The sequence below is a fragment of the Perissodus microlepis genome, chromosome 19 (assembly GCF_051167445.1).
Source record: "Perissodus microlepis isolate ML-2025 ecotype Zambia chromosome 19, ASM5116744v1, whole genome shotgun sequence".
Taxonomy (NCBI): domain Eukaryota; kingdom Metazoa; phylum Chordata; class Actinopteri; order Cichliformes; family Cichlidae; genus Perissodus; species Perissodus microlepis.
Window position 1 is genome coordinate 17,810,590 of NC_140479.1, and position 12,969 is coordinate 17,823,558.

Sequence of the window (12,969 nt, forward strand, 5' to 3'; positions counted from 1 at the left end):
CAGAGGAGGCTGCAAAAGGCGGATGTGCGGGAGACGGGCCGCCACAGTGTGTCAAATTATAGATCAAATTATATATAGACATTAACTAACATTACAGCTGGCTCGCACATCTGAAGGCTTATCTTCATTCAAGTCAGTTACAGGAAGGTCGGTGTTGTGTGTGATGCTGAATTGAGGTTGAGGCTGTGATTTTGCTGACCTGGATAGGGGGTGTTGTGTATCTTCTTTCAGTGGGCCAGCCTATTACAGCCTCATCAGAATTGATTCAGAGTGGAATTTAACCTATTTCTACCACACACTGCTGATTCTCTTAGCTTGTGTATTGTAAGAACACGACAGAAACTGCTTTTAAGTCAAACTCATATTCATCCAGATTTCCTCTCTCTTGCTGTTCATCATGGTATTTACTCAGTGTGTGTGTGCGTGTGTGTGTGCAAGAGAGAGAGGCAAGTGTGCCAACCTACCTGTAGTCACTGTAACCTACTCAAAGTCACAACTGAAGCCTTGCATGCTGCAATAGCCAGTTCTTTTGTTCATCCAGTATGTGCTGTAAACCATAATACACACACACACGCACACACACACATGTGCACACAAACAGACAGGCATACACAAACAGCCTGTGTTTATGTGTGCAGACCCGTATTTTCACTTCATTGGGCAGTACGTGTGTTTCTAATGTGTAGGTGTCTGCCAAGCTGATAGTCAACTGCATAAAGCAGTAAGGGATGCTTCAGCTAAAGACCCGTTTGCCGCTTTGAGAAACAAAACCACATCCCTCTTGCTTTGTCTCTCTCACACAGCGCAGTTGTCGTCTGTTTGTGCCCACATGCCATTTTTGTCTCCGGTTCTGTCTTTGCTGGTCTCTTGCTTGCTTCATGGTTTCTCGCGTATTTGTTTCTGCTCCACTAACACCAACTCATCCATCTACCTCCATTCCATTTCTTTTCTATCAATTTCATCACCTGTTTTTTATCACCTTGACTATCTGACTGAGTGAATGTACCTCCCTGTCTCTCTGCCAGTCGCTCTGTCTCCTAGCATTATGTCTCTGCGCCCACCTCCTTGCACTGCTTGAAAGAAGAATAACATTTCCAAGGAATTGTGAATCAAGTGCTTAGGAAAATAAGTGCTACTTTTCAGATTTACGCCTAGCAAAATTTCATCAACGGGACGAGCTCTATTAAAGACAGAATGGAAAGAGAAATCTGAAAGAAGAAGAAGAGTAGAACAAAACAGACAGAGAAACACTGAAAGAGGAATGAGGAGGCAAGTGGGAGTTCAGCCATGGATGCCTTATTCTTTAGGAGGCAGGATTTCAAGTGTATGTCACTGTGACTTAGAGGCAGCTTACATTGATGTGCAGATGCTCATGTTTGCCTTTACATAGACGTGCATTTAGGAGTATCGGAATATGTAATTATGTCAAATGATTACTACTATCTTAAAAGTAGTGATGATTTCAAAACACTAAGAGGCTTAAAGTTTTTGGCAAGAGCAGAATCCTATGTTAGATATTTCATTTGATGAAGTGGTGCAGCTCTAAAAAAGTTTTCATATTTTTCATAAAAATAGTACTTGAGTCAAAAGATGGAAGTGGAAAAAATAGAAGAGAAAAAATAGAATAGAGATTTCCTACCACCATAATGCTACATTAAGGGAAGCCAAAACTTTTATTTTAATATTTTTCCCCAACACTATACTCCAGCTATTTCCTTGTAATATTATGTTGTGAATGTCTTCTGTGATTTCCTCCGTAACCAAGTTACACAACCTGAACAACATGTTTTACAAGCTGAAATAAACAATGATTTCCAGAGAAGTCTTAAACAAACCAAGGTTTGTCCATTCAACATGTATGAACAATACCTATCTTCCCGAGCAATACACACGCGCACACACACATAGACAGACACACACATGGTCTAAGATGAATTTACAGTCATCCACTGCTGGACTGGCCAGACAGGAAGTAGGTCAGCTGGCTCTGACGAGGTGGGGAGGGTTGAGTGGGGGCTTATAAATACTGGGCTTGGTGAAGATGGTGGGGCATTGTGTTTTAGTCTATATGAGTGTATGGTTGGGGGGGCTGTTCCAGGGCTAGAGCTTCCTTATAGGCACAATGAGCATCACACAGACACACACACTTACAAGAGACAGACAGAATTGAGTGGGAAGTAAAGTGGAAAAAGAAGTGGCTTTTCATGTTTGCTGCCTCTGCATTTTTTCCTCTCTTGCTTTGTTTTCATATGCCTTGTCAGGTCTCTGCAACATCTGCTGGTGTGACACATCAACCCTGCGGCACCTGCATAGATGCATCATGTTTTATTTTAGTGGGGAAGGCCAGACTTACTAGAGGCATTCACAGAAATGTTGCTGCTGTGGCCCATCCTACCATGACCCACAATAACCATAAAAAAATATCATACAAGGTTGAATACTTTAAAAATTCTTTAAATACAGACAGTGGTTTTTATGCAAAGTGATGCGAACACACACAGGTCAGAGGCGTCAGAAGCACAAGCTCATCTAGTCAGCTGACGAGAGCAACAGATGGCAAACCAGCAGGAAGTCCAGCCAGAGTAATACACACACAGACACACACACCACACACTAATACTGGCAGTAGACTAATGTGCTGTGCTGGGAGTCAGGTGTGAAAGCTGAGATGAAAGAGAGAAAATGTGAACGGATGAAGGGATAGTGACATGGTCAGAGAAAGACTAAGAGAAAACGCAGAGGGAGAAAGCTGGATTGAAGATGAAGGCAGCTTAGAGAGATTTACAGGAACATTGAGAGACAGTGAGAGAACCCAAGAAGGGAAGAAGAAAATGACAAGAGGGCTGAGCTCGGGGTAAAGGTGGAGATGTGACCAGTGACTAAAGTAGTTCAAGGCAAAGACCCATCTCTAGAGCCTCTCCCTCCCTCTCAATCCCTGTTGCCCAGTAAGGCCACATTCCTCTGCCCCTCACTATGGACTCCATAGTAACGGGGCCACAGCAGTGCCCAAGGCTTACACAGAGCTTATTCATGAATAGTCTATATACTGTATGGCAGACTGTCGCTGAGAAATGCCCCTCTCCCTCCCACCCTCCCTTCCACTGTGCCTGCCTGCTTCTAGTTGACCTATTTTTTCCCCCTCAAGTCACTAATGGAGTTAGATTAAAGCTTTAATTCCCTGCCATAAGTATTAAAATGTATAAGTAGTTGTGGTCTGCATGCATGTTTTACTTATTTAAGCTCTCCAGTGTAGCTTTTATTATTATTATTATAGTTAATTAATTATTTATAACATACCATAATATATTTGTAAGCATCTATAAGGATGGATGGGCACATTTTAATTATTGTACTTTATTAGAACTATAAAAACCATCACTTATGATATGATACCTGAAAGAGTTGTTGTAAACAGTTATGTGCCTTTAACTATTTTAGTGTTGTAAACTATGCATTACACATTTTGTGTGTGTTTATGAATGATTAAAATCCTTTAAAAATGTAATAATCAGTATATAAAACTATGATATCAAATTAATAAATGCTGGTATTTTGCTTCTTGCAACTTGCTAGCTCATTTCAGGAAAAAAGTAAGTGAGCCAAGAAAAGATGTAGGAAAGGATTCCTTGGCAAACCTCACATGAGTAGTTTGTTGTGTGTAAGCACTGACCACACTGTCTGCTTTCTAAACGACTTCTTAGAAGTGCTTGACAAAAACCAAATGTAGACTGTATAAAAAAGATGCACGTAGCCACCTTGATGTCCTCTGTGAGTTTGTAAACTCCTGGTTTGCGTTATGCATGGCAAACATGAAAAACATCAAGAGCTCTAGTTCCATGACTTAAAACAGTCAAAGTGCAACATATCTAATGCGTTCTATTCCAGCATGTTTGAAAGTATGCACTGCACCACATACTAGCTTCCTTTTTCACCCCTCTCATTCAGTGACGCACAAGTGCACACTTACACTTGATCTGAAGTGTTTGAAGGAATCATGTGCATGCAGACACGTCCATAATAGGAGTGATCCCTCCATTGTGTCGCACTCACATTGTGCAGGGCAGCAAGGAAAGAAAAATGTATTGAAATGACAGAGGGATGTAGAAAAGCAATTCATGCAGAAGGGGAGGAGTGATGGGCAAATGGGGATAGGGAAAGGTGTGAGATTGCAAGTTGGCAGAATCAGGTGGCGAGAGGTTCTGTTGCATCGTAGAACAAACCCTGCAGCGTGTACCCTCTTCAGTGGCCTGTTAATCTGTGATTAGAAGTGGACTACTGCTAATGTACTGTACATGTCTGGGTGAGATGTACTGGGAATTGGGCTACAACGACATCTCCTTGTAAAAACAAGCAGTGTTGAGCTGTGTTGTTAAGTGTAAGTGGTTTTATAAGAGGCAAAGCTGGCCCCAGCATGACTCCTGTCATCCTCTTAGAGTCCCTAATTCAATCCACCTCACCTCTGAAAATCACTTTCTACAAAAATTAACTGCACTCACCTGGTCACTGGTTAATGCACAGAAAGATATACTACAGATATACAACAGGTAAATATGAGCTTGGCAAAAATCTTGATCTTGGTGAGTGTAAAAAGTAACATTTTGAGTTTAACTTTTACTGCATAAAGGCTGGTGATATAATGATAAAGTACTGTTGTGCGATACAAAACTATACATAAGCCATTTTATAGTAATTTAGGGTGCCTTGGGATTATTTGATAAGTTTTAAGCACAATATGGATGTACTGTCAGCTTATATGGTATGCACATTTTGGCCACCTGGAGTCAACCCCTTGAGCTCTTTGTTGCAATCCTTAACACTTTCTAGAGCAATTTTGCGGTATAGGGGTGTGGGCTGTGTATTGGGCCAGTAGTATTGCCATGTGGGTTTTTTCTTAGTTTACAGTTGTATCATGAAAGATTCAAATAATTGCCAGAATCCAAAAGTTCAAAACACAGCATTGCAACAGGATGATCAATAGTATTCACATCAACTGCCAGTTGTCTTAGTCATGTGGTTTGTTAGTTTGACCCACATCACATTACACGTAACGTTATACATAGCAAGTTTAGCAATTGTTGATGTGAAAATACAGATTTGTGCAGTTTTAATTTTATTTCCTCAGCTTTCGTTGCAAAGATTGCACAACTCACTGCTGGGTCTGGTTGAAATAATCATGACTGTTATGACTATAAAGACACTTCAAAGTCTTACTTTTTAGCAGCAGGAATGTACAATAAAAATACGCTAAAAGACCTGAAAGAATTTGTTATTTTCTGATAAGCCAATTTCTTTTAAACAAATAATTTGAGAAGTGGTTTTGTAAATCATCATCTTAATCAGAATACTCATAGCTTATCTTCTCAGATGTGATGATTTAACCTTAATAGACCTTCTGTCTTTCTCTGCTATATTATAAATATATGACTCTAAACTTTACATTGAATAAGCTGTCTGATTCACTAAACCTGAAGAATAATTGTTTGTGTCACCGTGTAAATGTACTGTCATAGATTAGATTTCCAGCATCTGCAGTGATTATTTTCAATTTTATCGGGACTCTAATGTTCACTTATTGTACTGCTGTTTTTGTGTGTTAAATGTGTTGCCTCTGTCATTTTTCATTTTTCCTCTCCACTTTTAATTTGAATTCACATGTCACTTGTGCATATTTACAAGTATGTAACTGTATTGTGTGATTGATATGAATACTAATGTTTGGAGCTGAACTCATAAGAGAAATCAGAACTAAGTGAAATCTCATACAAAGACCTTAGTGACTACTCTCTAGTATCCTGCAATGTGATCTTTAGATTTAGTACTGGTTTAATTCATAACACAGCTGATATATGGCTGATACAATGAACAAACAGACACAGCATTAGAGAGTAAAAGTGGCTTTGGTTAGACTTTACACAATGGCATCGAGGTGTGGGTTTGTCAAAGGAATTCACATACCTTAAATGCATCAAAATGTGTCAGGCAACAAAGCATTGGGTGATACATTACTTCTCAAGAAGGGTGAGTCTACTTTGTAAGTTGATTTGTTATTAATAGCTCTACTGAAAATCTTTAATTACCTTGTTTACACATGGACCTCTCAGCCTTGTAATCCATTGAGCAAGCAATATATATTTAAGAGTCAGCTGCATTTCTTATGGCCTTTGCATGCAACTTGTTCTGATCAGATTGATTATGTTTCCATGTGTATTCAGCCATGCTTAGATCACCTGATAGCGATTTTATGTGAGTAATTTGCTCTGGTTTTAACATTCATTTTAAGGTTAGAGCTAGGATTAGCTTTTGGTTAGATAGGAGTTAAAGTTAGGAATGTAGTGGAGAGTATTAAGGTTAGGCTGTAGAATGAAAGAATGAATGCAGTCAGTAAAAGTCCTCACACATGTCGTAAAGTGGCTTTCACAAGGGCTGCAGGCCTGCTCTTAAAAATCCATTATTAATGGACTCTGCTGCTCATGGGCCAATATTCTCTGTCTGGAGCAAAAGAGACAAGCCATTACTGTATTCATCCCTTGTACCAAAAGTTAATACAATGTACTTGTGACTAGAGCCTGACTGATATAGGATTTTTAAGACTGATACTGCTACCGATATTTGGTGATTTAAAAATCTGCTATTACATATAATGGCCGATATGTTTTTTTTCTGTAACGTTTGTTATGTGTAGTTATTGAATTGCTCATTACTTTTTACATTTTAATTTGTCAGCTGTTATAAATACTGATAGCGATAGATTTGCAGATAGCTATTGGCCAATAAAATCATCGCTGACAATTGGTCAATTTGCTGTTACCTACATTAACTTATTAGAAAAGCTGTATGAAGTACAGTAAAGGTTATCGGTGACCAGTCAGTCTCATGCTTCTATCATGTTGCAACGGCTTATAGAAAATAAAGGAAGTCGTGTTCTTTTGTGGCTTTGAAAAATTCTTAGAGAAGCGTCTGAATTGGAATAAAGATAAGTAAGAAAAAAAACGGCACCGTCATCAGACAGAAGCCTCTGCTCAAAAGTTGTCTGTGGGTGTCTTTACATCTGTTGGTGAATCCTCATTCTTCTTTCTCTGAGCACTCTTTTTTAATGTATCACAAGCTATTTTTAATGTACTGTTATTCAGCAGCTTTATAGAGACACACAGCATGATTAATTGGCCACCAGTGGGGTCATATGGCTGTCATGTGACCCTGGCAAAGACTCAGCAGGAAAACAAAATGAAAAAAAAAAAACCCCAAAACAAAACAAGGAAGTAGGCCGAATTGTTTCAGTTACAGGGAACTCCAACCCACAGACGCACAGACGCAGATGCAGTCTGAGGTGGCCACGTGCTGAGAGCTGATTCTGCAAGTGGCCTCTAAAATATGAATGATATTGTACTATATTTTTGTGGGTAAGCCTAAAGATAAGTATGAACTGAAGCATCAAAAAGCTGCTTTTTTTCTAGCCACAGAACTCATCCTGTGTGCATTCAGGAGTCTCGTGCATGCCTGTGTAATGTGCCTTCCAGTGCTTGTGTTTCAGCTTTGCCTTTGTACCTATATGCATTTTCTTTTTTTTGTGTGCACGTGAACATTTCTGTTGTGTGTAAACAAAAAAGGAAACGAGAAGGCATCCTTCGATGAATCTCGAGACAGACTGTCAGAACTTTGTTTGCAGCTCTGAGAGTTGATTCACACAGCTGTCAAACACACACACGGAGATGCACACACAGAAGTAGTGAGAGATAAAGAAAGTAAACGGTGAAATAATCTACCTCTATAAGCTGGCAACACCGGTCACATGCACACTCAGAATGCCCATGTTAGCACTGTTAAAAGCAACTAGCAGTCTCTCTCTAACTTTCTCTCTTTCACGTGCACAAGCATTTACTTAGACATACACTCATCATTTTGTGCCCACTCATACTTGTTAGAACATTTGAACACTATCCCTGTGTAGGAGTGTGTTATTGGCACAGTGTGTGTGTTTTTGTGTGCATGTAGTTTTGAGAGTGTGAGAGAGCTAGACAGCGGGAGGATGTACTTGAGACAGAAAGTGAGAGAATGAGTTTTGCGATGTGTGCGCGTGCGTTTGTGTACGAGGAAAAGCGCATGTGTGTGCTGGCGTCTGCAGAACACAACGGAGTGGTGAAAAACGACAGAAAACAGGAAGAAGGGAACAAGAAAAGCGCAAGGCCCTGTCTTCAGAAACAGCTGACAGGTTGACAGGTCTGCTGAGACCAACAGAAACAAACATATGGAGACAGAGTGAGAGAGACAAAGGGAGGGATGGGGAAAGGCAGAGACACTGAGAAGGAAGAGGGGGAAGTTGAGACAGAAGAACAGAAGAAGGAGAAAATGCATTTTAGAAGTCTTAACATTTATGCAAACCCCTTAAAATAGGCTATAGCGTTACCTGTTTAACATCAGACGAAAATCTTTTTTCATCTGTGGTATGTGGTTCACTAGCACTGTGGTAGCGCACGTGTCATGCCAGCAAAGTTAGCTGCAAGTTCAATTGAAAATTCACAGACATGATATGAATGTGAAGTGCAAACAGTGAGAAAGAGAAAGAAAGTATGTGATAAAAAAAAAAAAATAGATGAACTGCGAATGCAAGACGGGAGGAAAGTGATAAGGTTAGAAAAGAGGGACAAGGATGCAAATAGAATACATGTGTGGCTGTTCAGAATAGAAATAAAAAAGATGTATTATTGAGAGGGGAATTGTCTGTGAGAAAGAAGTATTGTGTAAAACTCTCTGTTCTTTAGGTTTGTATGAGTCCCAGTGTAGATCTACATAATAGTGCAGTTTATTTTTGGTGAATCAGCAATGAAATAAGCCTTTAGCTTTGCCCCCAGTTGAAGAATCACATTTTTAAACATATTCTTTTGCTCTAAAAGAAGAATGGAATATAAAAAACGGATCAAAGATTTATCTGAATACCCAGTAGCGTTGGCTGTAACATAATGTAATCCACATTCCAGTGAGCTGGTAATGACATTTTCAAAAGTCGGAACTATCATTGTAAGATTACATGCTTTATTGTGTTGTCATCATGAACATGTCGAGTGAACAAAACCTCAAGAATAGCTCCAGCGTTCTGGTTGAGGACAGTTGATGTATTGATGAATGATGGCCACATTTATCAAACTTGTGAATGACAGCGGCGGGGAGAAAAGCTGGTAAAGCTGGTAAAAGGACCTCAGTGTTTCTGGAACTCTGAACCTCATTCACTGTTGGAATGAGAGCAAAGTGCAGATAAAAGAGTGAGACAGACATAGATGGACTTCAGCTGGTTGGAAAACAGAAGCTGGAGGAGCAGAGAGAGTGTGAAAGAGACAGGGAGAAAGAAAGAGAGAGAGAAGGAAGGAGAGGGTAAATGCCAGCTATTGTTGGAATGCCGTAGCAACGTGCAGCAGAAAGGAAGGGGGAGGTGTGTGTGTGTGTGTGTGTGCGCACAGGGTCAGTGGGTTTTATGCTCAGTTCAAGCTGCTCCTTTTCAAAGATGCGTTGAGTTGTGTTGGCAACCTAGCGACTGTGGCCTTAAATTATTAGCTAGTCTGGATGCATGCCTAAAGCAATCCAGCACTACATTTCAGAATAGTGTATCAACACTCTGGGAGCTTTACTGAGACATTACTGCTCATTTAAACTACCTGCACTGTTTAGAATACATGCCCACTGTTGTAATATGGATTAAAAGACTCAACGCTGCATGCAACATCAACATGCTAGCATGCTCAGAATTACAGTATGTTGATGTTAAGTAGATATAGTTTGTCTGTTAGCATGCTAACATTTATCACTGAGCAATAAACATAACATGAAGCTAAGGCTGGAGGGAATGTAATCCTTTTTTTGATGATGGCGCTGGATGTAAAGTTACTTAAACCCCCATATCACCGCTCATTTGCTTCTCTTTAGACTCATCTCTGATCACCATCTGATTAAAATTTCTAGACAATTCATCTGGCAGCTGTGAAGCTGTCTCTTCCTGTACCTAAGACTTAGACCAACTGAAGGCTTTTCTGTGCAAACATATGCCATACCTTATTGCATTCAAACAATCTGAGTTTGTTTTTAAGGTTATGCAGAGCTGGGTGTCTGTATTCTAACCATTCCACTGTCTTTTCTTTGAATTTACAGGATCCCGTCGGCATCTTTGAGCTGGTTGAGCTGGTGGGAAATGGCACATATGGGCAGGTGTACAAGGTGAGACTTATATACACTAAGAATGTCGTTCTGATAGCATGCGCCTCATTCTTATCAGTTTTTTATTTAGCCTCTGCAAGTAGCTCGCGTGAAACAAAGAAAGACAATGTAAATGAAGGAGCATAGGAAATAATACAGGAGATAAAAGAAACCCCACAGCTGTGGTGAAACTGTAGATGTGTAAAAGTACGATAAACTGCTAATTTTTCTTGTCCCTTTAAATAACACTTTACTCTCTTTACTGTTTTTAGACCTCTCATATCTCAGCAATGCTTTAACCTTTTGAGGTTTTTCTGGGACACAGGAAGTACTCGTGCTAAGTCGGTCTGCATTTGTGACATCACTGTGGTTTGTGCTTTTTGTTGTCAGATGGGCTCAGCTGTTTCCCGCAGTTATTTAAACAGAATCTCTCAGTCCATGTCACTGTCTGAGCTTCCTCTTCTCTTCATGACAGCCTGTCGTTCTCTGTTCCTTGCTTCCTTTTCCTGATTCTGCTGCTTTATTTTGCCTCTCTGCAGGATAGGGAAGCAGCCTGTGTCACTCTGTTTAATGACCCCTAGTTGGAATAAATATGTTTAAATATATGGACCGATAAAATATGTGGACAGCCTCTGACTCTGAAAGTCTTCAGTGCATGTATTTTGTGTGCTTGAGGACGTGTCTAATGAACCAGAGACTTGAGGTCAGGTGGTGATGGAGAGGAGCCTATTTAACCAAATGAAAGGTCAGACAAAGGTCAGACATGCTTATCCACACTTCTAAAAATATGTGTGTGTGTGGTTGTTTGTAAGAGCCAGAAAGGACGAAAAACATAGAAATAATAATAACCAGTAGAATCTTTATTTTTTTAGTCTACAAATAAATAAATAATAATAATAAAAATATTGTTTGAAACTTCAGGCCCAGGTTGGTCTTAAACTTTTTCAGTCACTTGACCAAGAAATTTTCCATGACACACACACACACACACACACACACATGCCGCTTTCCCCCCTCTGATACACATTTACCTCACACAATGTGAGTGCTTTGTTAAGGCTATACTTTACAGTCCCACTCACCTGTATTTATTTAACAATTAAGCTGATTTGATAAATTAGCTTATTTTGTGGCTAAAAAAAGAATCATAGGCTCAGTGCCAGGCTGGCATATGATGATTAGGAAAAAGGGCTTGCTAGCCATTCCTCTTTGTTACTGTATGGAAGTGGGGGAATGCAAATTTAATGACAAATGGCTTGAGAATAATGGTTACTCTTGGTGGTAAAAGTATGTGCCTGGAAATGCTTACAAAGCAAACTGTGCTGCGTGTTGAAAACTGTAACATTGGGATCAAATTTAGGATGATAATGAGGTTTGAAGTGTTGTTTTTCTTCTCAGAATGGTAATTGGCTGTTGGGCTTTCCGGTTTCTTTTTTCATATGTGATATGAATCCTCATATATTTAGATTTTGGACAGACAGTTTAATTTTAATGAAAAAAATGAAGGCCTATCTGTCATAATAGCTGTATAAAAGGGACAAACATAGCAGAAAAAAGATTCAACTTCAAATATCATCCTGTTCAGTGCTCTATAAATACAGCTTAAACTAGGAAAGATCAGTCTCATACACAGAGATAAGCAGCAGAGTCACTTGAGCAAAAATGTCATCTATTTTAAATTTCTCACACAGCTGAGGTTCCTCTTTCAGGCAGGCTGCCTGAAGAGGATCAACGTTTTTTGAGCAGGTGAACCTCTGACTCACTGAGATGATAAACTGACCTTCAGCCTGGCGGGTATTAGTGAAGTGGAATTGCTCTGGCTCGTTCTGAATCATTTTAAACACTTGTTATATGAGAAAAATAACACAGGACAATATCATTCTTTAGAGCTGTGGTATCTCCGTTCTGCATCAGTGAATCCTTGTCAGCGTCCTGTGCAGTTTGCCTTTTTTCGCTCAGATGAAAAGAGCAGAAGAAGATAAGAGTCAGACAGACTGCAAAAATGATTTGACTCTTCGTTTTGATTCCCAAAATAGATTCAAGTTGCTCAGTGGCCAGTTTTTCTGATGTTTATGTGATCACAGAGTACAAGTTAACAAGTTATGCCTTGATTTGTGGTGTGCTACAGTTTCAAATAAACCATAAATAACAAGTAAAAGAAATCATATGGATGAAAAAAAAATTAAGGCTAGCTTTGAGGTTATTAAAACTTTAATAAGCTTCTTGAACGGAGTGAAAAATGCATCAGTTAATAGCTAAAAAGAGCTGCATTTTACTGAGCAGCTGGCATTTTTACATCTACACTTTAACTGAATAGAAAGATTATAAGAAAAAGTTAAAAAAAAGAGTGTTTTCTCAATTCTATTCCTACAGCAAGAAAAAAACAAAATGAGTTTGCCTTATTCTGCTGTAGTAAATTGCACTCGGTGAACTATGTGCATAGTGAAGCTATAGGTTTACTATGCATGCATGGTTTTGTGCGTCCATTTGTGTGTGATAGCAGCATTGTTTTATATTATTGGTTAAAGAAGGGCACTAATGTGCCACATAGTTCCACGTTTGTGTGCCTGTGAGCAAGAGATAACAGGTTTATCAGCAATTCCATTACTCCATCTAGTTAAATGATACAGATCTGGCTCTCAGTTCTCTTTCCACCATCTCTCTTTCACTCCTTTCCTTCTTATATATGCCTAAAATCTTATCACAATTAAAAACGATCTATCCACATTATCATTTTTGTTGTAGTTTCTTTGACAGCAGAAATAGTTTAGAGACGTAGCCAATGAT

General features: G+C 39.3%; 1 protein-coding gene across 8 annotated transcripts in view; it reads left to right on the top strand.

Annotated features, from left to right (window-relative positions):
* Nucleotides 1–12,969, top strand: part of LOC146365801 (traf2 and NCK-interacting protein kinase-like) — a 55,333-nt gene that overhangs the window by 578 nt on the left and 41,786 nt on the right. For all 8 annotated transcript variants that reach the window (XM_084915605.1, XM_084915607.1, XM_084915606.1 and 5 more), the window contains exon 2: nt 10,138–10,203. In XM_084915605.1, the coding sequence (XP_084771731.1) occupies nt 10,138–10,203 (66 nt within the window). The remainder of the gene's footprint in view (nt 1–10,137; nt 10,204–12,969) is intronic.